At 37.5% G+C, this 13,158-nt stretch overlaps 1 protein-coding gene across 1 annotated transcript; it reads right to left on the bottom strand.

Moving 5' to 3' along the window:
* Positions 1-1,169: 1,169 nt before the first annotated feature.
* Positions 1,170-13,045, bottom strand: LOC134742359 (DNA-directed RNA polymerase III subunit RPC2). Its single transcript, XM_063675441.1, has 12 exons — positions 12,864-13,045; positions 12,363-12,694; positions 11,859-11,971; positions 10,816-10,991; positions 8,548-8,735; positions 7,603-7,987; positions 7,077-7,440; positions 6,216-6,674; positions 4,634-5,428; positions 4,380-4,516; positions 1,961-2,124; positions 1,170-1,418 (listed from the first exon to the last, which is right to left on the bottom strand). Exons 1-12 carry the CDS (start codon positions 12,921-12,923, stop codon positions 1,202-1,204), a joined length of 3,390 nt encoding a protein of 1,129 aa, XP_063531511.1. The 5' UTR covers positions 12,924-13,045; the 3' UTR covers positions 1,170-1,201.
* Between the last annotated feature and the right edge of the window lie 113 nt (positions 13,046-13,158).

Here is a 13,158-nt window from a genome sequence, read left to right as displayed (position 1 = left end):
GTACGGTATTATAGTGGCAAGTGTGATACCAAGCGCGTCTCAAATGTCAATTTACTCAATATTTGTATTCCACACAAATCAACAGTATTTCTTAAGCGTAACTTTAGGCACGATGTTCATAGAAACTAGTTAATAGTGGAAATAAGTAAGTAAGTAAATATTCTTTATTGTGCACCATAAAGTTAAAAAAAATACACAGAAAAAGAAATATAAGCTTAAGACTAGCTAACAACAGGCGGTCTTATCGCTAACAAGCGATCTCTTCCAGACAACCTTTTGGTAGCAGGAAAGTTAAGTATTACAACTTTGAATGGGTAGTGCCGATATACATATAAATTAACAATTTATAAACTTGAAAATCATATATACATACAAATACAATAAATGTATACCCATATATATGTATATATATATATATATATATATACATACATACATATATACATATATAATCATATAAAAAAGGCAAGTTAAGGCAACGAAAGGAAATGTAGTTTCAATTGATTGGAAATAGTAGTTTGGAAGCGCAGGGCATCTCTACAGTAATGGAGACGGCGGCCAAGGAGCGGCAGGCGTGACACTCGTGGCAATTAGCTCCATGCATGAATTTATTTTTATTTTTGGATTCATAATTTATATCGTTGGAACACCGGAAATGATAAAAATACTTTTGTAAACCTTAACATTATTTTATTAAAAAATATTTAAAATGTTGAAAATTTTTGAGCGGTTGAAACGCTCATAATTTTTGGCGCGAATTCGACAGAGCGCGATGACGTCCCACGTTGAGCGGCCCAACTGACGTTTGCTACTAATGACACTAATCTGTCGAACGCGTGACGTCACGTGGCGTTTCGAGCGTTTCGCTCACTAGCTTTTCGCGGGCAAATTTTTGTACTTTTTATTTATAATTTTAAGTAATTAAATGGTAATTTAAAAACAGAAATGCATTTGTAACATGATATAACGGTAACAAACATCCGAATAAAACATATTTCGTTCAAATATAAACTTAATGCATGAGGCTAATTAAGGTTAGGTTCAGGCTTTATAAGGCATAACGGTTCAGAAATTATGCAGAATTGAACCCTATCGCTTTAAAATAAAGTTCAAAATCAGGTGGGAAATATATTCCCTCTGCCTTACAAAGGGTTAAATAAAACTAAGAATTTACTTAATACATATTTGTATTCCATACAAATTAACAGTATTTCTTAAGCGTAAGTTTAGGCACAATGTTCATAGAGGCCAGTTCTTGGAACAGTAGTTTACAAGCGTAGGGCATCTCTACAGTGGAGACGGCGGCCGAGGAGCGGCAGGCGTGGCACCACGCGCGCGACGCGAGGCGCCCGCAGCCGCCGCAGATGTCGGCGCTGAACGCGTCCGACGCTAGCATTAGGCGCTCCATTAACAGCATGCTGGAAGGTAAAACGATGGCGTTAATATATTATGTCTAGAGCTGAGTTTTTAAACAAAGATTTCAAAAGTAAGGATAAGCCTTTCATATAATGCCGAGCGAACATGCGCACCAACGAACTGGTAGTGATCTCAAGGCCCGTCTTTACGAAGTAATATATAAGTCAATAGTTTTCAAACAAACTGTCAATATGGATACGCGCGGATCTAATGAAACTCGCCTAGACCGAACTAGAAGTTAGTTTCTGATCCTTGAACTGCTTAATATTGCTAGAAAAGGATCTTGAATGGCACAAAGTGACATCGTTCATAGGCGCTGCTATGTCTTAAGGTTGATGAACGATCTGCGCGGGCGATCTAAAGAACCTGTCTGTTTCAGCTTCTAGATACTCCAGATATGTTTTTTATGCACAGATGAGACAGTCGCGCTCCGTCTCGCCGAGCCGCAGGCCGCCGTCGCGGGAGCGGCCCTCCGTGGGCTGCCGCGTCAGCACGGCGCGCGTGCACCTTGTCCTGCACCATGTGCTTCACATACTATACATACCTAGCGCCGTATCCGATGAGACAGTCGCGCTCCATCTCGCCGAGCCGCAGGCCGCCGTCGCGAGAGCGGCCCTCCGTGGGCTGCCGCGTCAGCACGGCGCGCGGCCCGCGAGCGCGCGCGTGCATCTTGTCCTGCACCATGTGCTTCAGCTTCTGATAGTATACCTACAACGACACTTTCGACAACTAAATGGAACGGTTCTATATAGGGATGTACCGAGCCGACTAGTCGGGAAAGCCGACTATCCGGCCACATTTGTAGTCGGCCAAAACGGCCGATTAGTCGGCCTATTATTACTTACAGAAAACCATACCAGACATAAACCAAATAAACAGCAAATATTTATCAAATGGTGAATACCCATTTTACTCAAAAATAATAAAATTCTACTTTATACCTATTAAGGGTGCATACGAATATTTTTGTTCATATTATTATATTCAACTTATGTCTAGGGAGTAGATAAAAATATAGATTCATTAATTTTCTTAAAGAAAAAGACATAGTTCTTTACACAAAAGGATACCAGCAACAAAATGTTTTCACTAAAAGATCGTCAACTTCAAATTGAAACAGCAAAAACAACAATTTATGAAGTAAATTATTAAAAGAAAAATATATAATCAATAAATAAATGAACAATGTCACACACAAAAAAGAGATGTCAAACTAGGGCAAACCTAGGACAGGAATTGTCGAAATATCAAAAAAGTATGTATGTCGTCGCAGTCAGTACAATAACTATTATGTAGTTGTACAATATTAATAGTATTACAGTAGGTAGGTAATTTTTAATGTAAACTTTAAAGAGAAATAATGAATTATGGATTTGGCCGACTAATCGGCCATCCGAGCGCCGAGTAGTCGGCCAAATCAATAGTCGGTACATCACTAGTTCTATACTAATGTTTACCTAAAGTTTCGCTTAAAACCTTCTTCATCATCATAAGAGCTTTGCTCTTGTCGGTGGAGTAATTGCCAGTTCTTTCTTTCCTGAGCCAGCTTTTGATTTGCTCGTACGATGCATTCTCTTTTACTTGGCTCAGATATGTGATTCTAGGCTTTCCACTGCCTCTAGTCTTTTCAATTTTGCCTTCCAGGATGTTTAGGAAAAAGTTGTCGTTTCGTATTAGGTGTCCTAACATCTTGCCTCTCCTATTCCTTATGGTATTTAATCAATGTGTAAAACCTTAATCAGTGTAAATAGGTACAGGATTAGATAAAAATATAAAAAATGTTAGTAAGTATTCTAAAGAAGGATGCCCACGCATCCTAAATATAGCGACGCATTGCGCTAATTGTGTATACTAGTCAAGGACCTTTCATTATATAGCAAGACCGTGTTCTGAAGATTTTTGACTAACCATATTTGAACCGTATTACGGCTACTATTAAAAGAAAAATATATAATCAATAAATAAATGAACAATGTCACACACAAAAAAGAGATGTCAAACTAGGGCAAACCTAGGACAGGAATTGTCGAAATATCAAAAAAGTATGTATGTCGTCGCAGTCAGTACAATAACTATTATGTAGTTGTACAATATTAATAGTATTACAGTAGGTAGGTAATTTTTAATGTAAACTTTAAAGAGAAATAATGAATTATGGATTTGGCCGACTAATCGGCCATCCGAGCGCCGAGTAGTCGGCCAAATCAATAGTCGGTACATCACTAGTTCTATACTAATGTTTACCTAAAGTTTCGCTTAAAACCTTCTTCATCATCATAAGAGCTTTGCTCTTGTCGGTGGAGTAATTGCCAGTTCTTTCTTTCCTGAGCCAGCTTTTGATTTGCTCGTACGATGCATTCTCTTTTACTTGGCTCAGATATGTGATTCTAGGCTTTCCACTGCCTCTAGTCTTTTCAATTTTGCCTTCCAGGATGTTTAGGAAAAAGTTGTCGTTTCGTATTAGGTGTCCTAACATCTTGCCTCTCCTATTCCTTATGGTATTTAATCAATGTGTAAAACCTTAATCAGTGTAAATAGGTACAGGATTAGATAAAAATATAAAAAATGTTAGTAAGTATTCTAAAGAAGGATGCCCACGCATCCTAAATATAGCGACGCATCGCGCTAATTGTGTATACTAATCAAGGACCTTTCATTATATAGCAAGACCGTGTTCTGAAGATTTTTGACTAACCATATTTGAACCGTATTACGGCTACTATTAAGGTTGAGCAAAGCAATATACAAACTAATACGATCCTATAATAACTTCCGATAGTGTCCATTTAAAACCAGTACGGTTTAAAAAAGTAAACTATGTTTTGTTCCTTTTCTCTAAATTTAAACAAACAAAACCACATGACTCGGTCAATGTGGTACCTATTGGGTACCTAATACCAATACCTTTTTATGCAGGTGACTTATGAATCTTATGATCCTTAGATTAAAAATGCAAGACTTACCGGTCCCGAGTAAATGTACGCCTCAAGAAGTTCCCCAGTTAAACCTGAGTAGAAAATGTCTTTCCCGTGAAAGTTAAACCCATGTTTCTCCAGCTCTTGGCAAACATCTCGCACTTTAGAACCACCAAAAGCGGTACCTACAAAAGACAATCAAGAGGTTATTGTATGACTGACTTTACGTGAACAGGCGTTAATTTTCTTTGATCAACGAGTTCACTCAGCAATAGCAAGATAATTTTAATAACAATACAAACCGTAGTGGAATTTGCCTTCCATCAATCCGGCTTTTCCAGCAAGCAATTCAATGGTTTTTCCGACTGTCATTCTGGAAGGGAACCCATGCGGGTTCATTATCATGTCGGGACAGATTCCACGATCGTTAAATGGCATATCTTCCTGTTGCACGATCAGACCTGTAACACCTTTCTGTCCGTGCCTGGAACTGAACTTATCTCCAATTTCTGGCACTCTAGTTTGCCGCAGCAAAATTTTAATGAGGAAAGCTTCTTCGGAGTTTGAAGATACCATCACTTTCTCTATATAGGACTCGACTGGCCCCTTATATGTAATAGGAACGTCTTTATATTCGACTTGCTGGGGCTGGCCTTGATTCACTGGATTTATGGTTGCTGGAGGCATTTGTTTGTTGATTAGAACTTGTCTGTTCTCGACCATCTCTCCCGGCGCGGCGATGCCATCGGAATCCAGAATTTCATGCGCTCTGATAACTTTTCCTGTAGTTGCGTCTCTGGAAGGTCCTAAGATCCTGTCCGAGGTCTGGTTACTGTATCTTTTCATTGTTGTTTTGGCACTTTTGTAAACGAGACACCGGCCATATCCTCTGTCGATCGAAGCTCTGTTTAGGATCAAGGCGTCTTCGATATCGTAGCCGCTGTAACTCATGACGGCCACGGTGGCGTTCTGGCCGGCGGGCAGCTTGTCAAAGTGTGTCAACTCTATAGTTTTCGTTTTTACCATTGGACATTGTGGATATACCAAGTTGTACATGAGGGTGTCGATTCTATTTTTCTGATTGTATCCAATTGTGCCTGAAAATACAAATTATAGATTTAAAATGCACTTATTCTGGATAATAAGTGCCTTAAGCCTCTAGTGCATACAAAGATATATATGGCAGTTTAATACTCAACTCTATTGCTCGCTAGTAAAGTTCAAATTAAAACAAATATTTTTTTATTAAATGCACTAAGGGCTAATTCAGCAATTAAATATAAACTTCTTGTAAACTAACTAAGTATTTTTTTAAGATGACTCAAGCAAGACCAGTCCAAGCCAAGTTGATTCCTTAGAATAAAAAACAGCCAAATAAGGGTCAAGACATAATCACAGCTTACTTTAAATAGTACAGCCTATCCATTTTTTGACGGGAATGAGGTGGCACTGGTAGTCAAATATAATCATCTTCTTGACTATACCCTCCTTCTTCTTCCTCGCGTTGTCCCGGCACTTTGCCAGGGCTCATGGGAGCCTGGGGTCCCCTTGGCAACTAATCTCAAGAATTGGCGTAGGCACTAGTTTTTTACGAAAGGGACTGCCATCTGAGCTTCCAACCCAGAGGCACTAGGCCTAGGCCTTTTTGGGATTAGTCCAGTTTCCTCACGATGTTTTACTTCACCGAAAAGCGACTGGTAAATATCAAATGATATTTCGTACATAAGTTCCGAAAAACTCATTGGTACGAGCCGGGGTTTGAACCCGGGACCTCCGGATTGCAAGTCGCACGCTCTTACCGCTAGGCCACCAGCGCTTATTTCTTGACCATACCCTAATTTACCTAAAGATTAAAAGTGACGCATAAACACAAGTAGTACTTACCCATAGCTTGTTTCCCCATAGCACACTGATAAGTGTTCCTCGGACTCTGGTTGTGATGCGGGTAGGGCACTAGGCCCGCGCACACGCCCAATATCGTGAACGGTTCGATCTCCAAATGCGTCGTCACATACGGATCGATCTCCGCCTCTTCCGTAGCTATATGACTGTCGTTCTCTTCATTCACATCCAGATACTCGATAAGACCATCATTGAGGAAATCTTGAAACTTTCTTATACCACGATTGAGCTCTTTTATATGATGTTGTTGTACTAAAGGGTGCCCTTTCTCGACTATAATGTAAGGCCGGCACAGCCTGCCGCCGTCGCTGCAAATATAAACCGTCCTCTGGTTGTGGTTTGGGTAAATAGACACGAAAGCTGAGATGAGACCGCGTCTTCTGAACATTCGGAAGACTTTGATAAGTTTCTTGTATTGTCTTGAAACTCCTAGGATGTTACCTGGAAATTAAACACGAGCACTTGTTACTTGCGGTATCATTATATTAATTATCCATTTTATTAAAAACTGTATCTATTACATTGTCATATATTAAAGAAAAAGTGACGAAGCCCTCCAGTGGTGAAGGCCGGATCCATTTTATCTTATTTACTTACTTCATACCTTCGCTTAGGCGAAAGTTACCTCATTACCTAGGCCTAGCCTACTGGGTTCAGAACCCGTCACGAACTTACCTATAGGATTGCACGGTAAATGCGATACGGCAAACCAAGGGTGTCACTATGCCACAATATTAGTCCCCATTGCAAGTAGCCTTCAACGCCTTGGGAAACTAGACGACTTTGTATACCCCATAGCTTACAAAAGGAGACAAGACAAAAAACCATTTTGGACTGACTTACCGTTCAGAAACACCAAATAATTAGCCGGATGATTTATTTCCTCACCGCCCAAGAGTCTGACGTCTTCTACGCCAGCATTACAAGCAAGTCTCGCTATAGGGTGCTCAGAGCACTCAGTCGTAATATGCGTCATCAGAGCTAAATTCTTGACAAGACCACAGGCTTCCCCTTCAGGGGTATCAGACGGGCACAACATGCCCCATTGAGAAGGTTGTAGAGACCGCGGTCCAGAGACTTTTCTGGTTTTCTCGAATTGCGAGTTGACTCTTGTCATCATGCCAAGGGCTGATATGTAGCTTAGGCGACTGAGTACTTGGGTTACGCCATGTCTTTCCATTTTGAATCGTTTGATTGTCCAGTTACCCTAAAAAAATATTGATTATGAAGTTCAATAACTAACAAAACTGAAACAGAAAAGAACGACTAAAATTTGTACTCCAAAATATACAGACATTGTTTTTAAATGATCCCACAAATCACTCCAACCCTTCAACTTAATTATGACAATAAAAAATGTGTGTCTTACGCTAGAAATCGCCGCAAACAATCCGTTAGCTATCAAATCTGGTCGCATATGTTTTACAACATCAAACGGCGCCGCTTTTACTTTTGGTATTATTTTGTCAGCAATAGACTTCAACTCCCAATTAAATCTTTTAAACAGATCCTCAAACATAAGAGCTAATAAGGAGCCAGCTAACTCGAGCCTCTTGTTTCCATAATAGTCGGGATCATCAATGGACGCCTTGTTGGTTTCTGCCTCAATGACGCGTTTAACCATGATAGCAAGATAAATGGCTTTGACATAGAAATTGAAGTTTTCTACGGCCACATGAGCTAAGATGGTTGTAGCCAATAGGTCCCGCGCTTCGTCGATCGGCGTTCGGGATTTAGAATTTGCCGTTTGAAATCTGCAAGTACAAAAGAAATTATTTAAAACACAATGCAGTTTCTAAAGTGTAAAATTAAATAAACCGGTAAGTTAAACTTCTACAGAGTGCTCGCAGGAGATACTCATGATACGATTTTTGTTTTATAGGTGTTTTTTCTTAAGTGTTGGTTGGGTTATCGCTTAGACCGCCAAAGAATCAACTGAAGCGCGCGGCTACGGCCCAATATCTACCTTCGTGAATAGGTAAGAATACACATGATAGGCGTGCCGTTCAAAAGGCACTAAGGTGCGTTGGGGTAAGGTTGAAAGGGTTTTTCATGAGGGGTAAGAAAAAAATCGTCCGTATGCCGAAGCATTACGGGCGACTTTTCATCTTACCCCGCATGAAAAACCCTTTCAATCTTATCCCAACGCACCTTATATTTATACAGGTGGGTCACTGGAGTTGCTTATTTCGCCTAAAAAGCCTGCATGGATCATTTAATTACGACTCAGAAAACATTTAAAGGTAAATGGAACTTGTGACCATAGTACAGTTTATATTATTTATATTGTAAGAGTATTTTCTATGAGTACAACCTTTTTACTCTCAATTTGCTGCCAATGTAAGCAAGTGCCTGATTTTGCGTAAATATCTTTATATTGTGGCAATCCATGATGCAAGGTGCCATTTTCTTAACAGTTGTGTCATCAGTGCCCACTAGTTGCATTATCTCTTGGTCACTGCAAATACCCATAGCTTTGAAAGCAACCGCAATGGGGATGTCCTGAAATTAAATTAAAATAAGTTATAATTAATTAATTTACTATGGTGACAACTGGGTATCATTTTGAAGTAAAACTTTATTTTGTTTAAATGTAGTTGCAATTTTTAAAAAAATGCATATACATATAAACCATATAATTAAAACTAATTTAATTAAAACTTGAGGATGAGGAGGTAAGGTGAGAAGAGATAACTTAGCTAACTAACTAAAGAGAATATTTGTTTGTTTGTTTATTTATTTATATCAATCAGACAGCACTAACAGATAAACCTTACGTGCTATTTGGCATTATATTACTTATTATCTAACATGCATTATTTAGGAAGATACAATAGAAGGAAAATAAAACCGGCCAAGTGCGAGTCGGACTCGCGCACCGAGGGTTCCGTACAATACATAATTTTAACAATGTATTTTTTATGTGTAACATGAGTGAAACCGCAATTTACGGTTTAAAATTTATGACGTATTAAAAAAAAACTACTTACTAGATCTCGTTCAAACCAATTTTCGGTGGAAGTTTGCATAGTAATGTACTTACATCATATTTTTTAAGTTTTATCATTCTCTTATTTTAGAAGTTACAGGGGGGGGGGGACACATTTTACCACTTTGGAAGTGTCTCTCGCACAAAATATTCAGTTTAGAAAAAAATGATATTAGAAACCTCAATATCATTTTTAAAGACCTATCCATAGATACCCCACACGTATAGGTTTGACAAAAAAGAAATGAGTTTCAGTTCCAAGTATAGGGAACCCCCAAAATATATTGTTTTTTTTTTCTATTTTTGTGTGAAAATCTTAATGCGGTTCACAGAATACATCTACTTACCAAGTTTCAACAGTATAGTTTCAGAGAAAAGTGCCTGTGACATACGGACGGACAGACAGACAGACATGACGAATCTATAAGGGTTCCGTTTTTTGCCATTTGGCTACGGAACCCTAAAAATACAATAATTGGCAAGACGAATGAGGCCGTTAATTACAGCAAAGATAGATATAACTCCGTAATAGATGGACACAGTCTAAGGAAAAAACGTGCCTCGAAAAAAAATCACGAAAATTTGATTCTCGATCAGATATCGCCACTATTTTTGGCCTACTCTCGTATAGAGGGCGTTGATGGTTTCGTTTGTTATTTAACAATTTTAACGCATATCAGTGAAAGAACGTCAAAATCATATAAAAATAATTATTTCAAATAAAAAAAATCATTTATCCATATTTAAATACATCTTATCGTATTTTTATAAATCTTCATTTTTAGTTTTAAATCCATCCCATTATATCCTCTTTGATTACAGTAATAGAGTGTATAGACTGTAAAGAGGGTTATTGTCACAGTAAATTTACTGCCATCTTTTGACACAGGATGAAAACTAAAAATGAAAAACGGGCCAAGTGCGAGTTGGACTCGATAGAAGGGTTCCATACATTACACAATTTCAACAATGTATTTTTTATGTGAAACGTGAGTGAAATGTCTTTAAAAAACCTGTAGGGGTCGGATCAAAAACTAAGTAATTAAGTCCGACTCACGCTTGACTGCACATTTCTAATAGGGTTTCCTGTAATCTATAGGTAAAGATCTATTTTGTTTATTGTTTTTCAAAATTGTAGACATTAGTTTCGGAGATAAAGAGGGGGGGGGATGGTAATTTTTTGCCTATTTTCTTGAATAACTTCTAAATAGTTTATCCTAAAATTATAAAAACAATATATTTGATATTCTCACTAAGAGCTCTTTCATTTGATATGTAACTTTTTAATTTTGTCATTTACCCCCCAAAATTAGGCCAAAGGTGTGTGCCATCTATTTTAGCATACATTTGTCTTGATTAACTGAGGCACGTTTTTTCCTTAGACTCTACTTATGTTATACGGAGTTACATACATATATCTTTGGTATAATCAAATTAAATGCAACTGTATACACTGATTATTGTTTCTATAAACTTAAATAATAAAATCTCTAGTATAAACACCCATAATTATGCACCCGTGTAGTACAAAATAATATTTAAAAAACTCTATTTTCAAGTGTATGGTTTAATATAATTAGAAAAATTACTTACATCTGATAGGGCATTATGTCTCAAGACATACTTGGTGTTTTTCAATATGACAATAGTTCTAGTTTTCTTCTCATGAGTAGAACTTGTAACTTGACACTGTATGGCCCCTTTAAACTCATCTACTATCATTCTGTTTCTAGACAACTGCTCCTGAATCAATATTACCTTTTCTTGACCTTAGAAAAAAAAATTATTACACATCTCTTAATTTTGGACAAGTTGACATGAACAAATGTTATAGGTATTATAAACAGAAATTGATGTCATATATTAAAGAAAAAGTGATGAAGCCCTCCAGTGGTGAAGGCCTCCAAAATATTTAATAATAGTACATTACTACAGAGGCCGGGAAGGAAGGGGTTGCCGGCCGAATAGAATATACGGCCGAACGTAGTGAGGCCGGATAGTTATGAGGCCGACAACCCGTTTTCACGCCGATGTATGTATAGTGCTTTTCTCAAACGATTAATATAGGGTCCTGGATTTCCCCAGGCTACCATCCCCCCACACAGTCCTACCGCTCTAATAGCCCTAGTGCCATAGAGCCCAAGTCAGGTTAAAAAAAATATTTTTTTTTTAATAGGCGTATTAGCAGAATGTCATAAACGAACCAAAAAGCAAATATTGCTTATAGTTATTTTTTAATGGCTGAATGCCATGATGCTGTGCCACAATTATATGTGAAATAGAAATTAAAAAAAAAAGCCACTTCCCGGCCTAGGCCTGCAACTTTGTATGAAATTTCATTACAGACCTCTCGTCTAGCCGCGCCTGAAACGTGATACTTCCCAGCCTAATATAAAGAACGTAATATCAATATTACATAGCATGTTTGAGAAAAATAATTATAATTTGATTTGTTGATCCCAAAGTTGTGTTATAGGTATGTTCACATATTAACTGCAGTACTGGGCCAAAAGATGCAATGAGAAGAATGTTTTACATTAATTGCCACAGCAATCATGGTAAGGTATATATTAAGCTAGACAGTAAAACTTAGTTTTCAATTAGTAAATAAAATGAAATGTGGTAATAATAAATACCTCTAATAATGAAGTAGCCGCCGGGGTCATGAGGGCATTCATTTAATTGGGCTAATTCAATGTCAGATTTATTAGTCAGTACACAGTTTGATGATCTCAACATAAGAGGCATTCTGAAAAAAAGGGGTTCATCTCAATTTCAAAATCAACAGTTTGTCATTGCTTAAAATAAATACAAAAGTAGCTGTACATTAAGAAGTAGAAATAAAACACTATGTTGCAGAAAAACTACTGTAATTATAAACATCATTGTCCTTTTTCAATGCAAGTTTAACATGTTTGCTGATAGTACTCGGGTTAAGCGTAGTTAAGCTTACAAGTACTCCACCTGACAACATACCTACTGTCAGCACATGTTTAAGTAATTTTAAAACTTTATACATGGACAAAATTCTAAACCGTGACTTCTAGCTACATTTATACATGTGAAATACTCTATCAGTTAAAGCACTAAATAAAGCTTCACAAAATAAATAGTACTTTACTTAATTTCAAAATACCAACCTGCCAATCAGCTGTTTGTTTTTAATCACCCTCTGATTTCCTCTAATATACTCTATGTCAACAGTGATTGGTGCTGAATATGTCATATCTCTAAGCCGACATTCGTGAGGAGTTGTGGGTTTGGTAACATTAAATCCTTCCTCCAGGTCTGGGGTGCCAACATAAGCATTGAGATATTTAACATAAAACAATGGATCAGAGTCACAAAACACCTTTTCATTGGCCTGGACTATTTTCTTGATCTCTACATTGATGAAGTAATTGAAGGAATCGATGTGTTGTTTTACGAGACCTTTTACTTGTAGGAAAGATGGAACCAACTTCCATTTGTCCTGAAATAATAAATACATACATCAAACCATAGCATACTCTTGTTAAGCAATATATGTTTGAGAGTATCATAGGTCGTTAAGTAAAACATAAATCCAATTCTTATTACATAATTATATCGACGATCTCAAATAATATCAGTAACAAAAAAAAATTAGTAAACACACTAACCTCTAAAGTTTTTACTGGCTCCCGTAACCCTTTGTCCCAGTCACTGCCTTTGTCGCCCATTGTTATCTAAGTAATTTGTTGGTTCACTATATTATTTAGAGATTAAAAAATCACCTATTTATCATTATTTAATAGAAAAACAACATTTTTAAATACACTTTTAACTTCATGCGCCGCCCGAGCCGGAGCCGCGCATGTCAGAGTGACAGTCAATCGCTGTCAAAAAAAAAGATTAAGCTATGTTTTTAATCGCTTTAATCCATGTAGTCAGCTTTGCTCCTAACGCTCATACATA

Source organism: Cydia strobilella, chromosome 6 (assembly GCF_947568885.1).
Source record: "Cydia strobilella chromosome 6, ilCydStro3.1, whole genome shotgun sequence".
Lineage (NCBI taxonomy): Eukaryota > Metazoa > Arthropoda > Insecta > Lepidoptera > Tortricidae > Cydia > Cydia strobilella.
Note: the sequence above shows the minus strand (reverse complement) of the source record. Positions and strands in the feature narration are given on the sequence as shown.

What these genes read in the sequence shown, in the direction of transcription:
- LOC134742359 (XM_063675441.1), bottom strand. Translation starts at nt 12,923, where the DNA reads ATGGGCGACAAAGGCAGTGACTGGGACAAAGGGTTACGGGAGCCAGTA. An exon ending in AACAAACAGCTGATTGGCAG is followed by an intron (nt 11,972 to 12,362) that starts GTTGGTATTTTG and finishes CCTTTTTTTCAG; the next exon opens with AATGCCTCTTATGTTGAGAT. An exon ending in CTCATCGGATACGGCGCTAG is followed by an intron (nt 1,419 to 1,960) that starts GTATGTATAGTA and finishes TTTACCTTCCAG; the next exon opens with CATGCTGTTAATGGAGCGCC.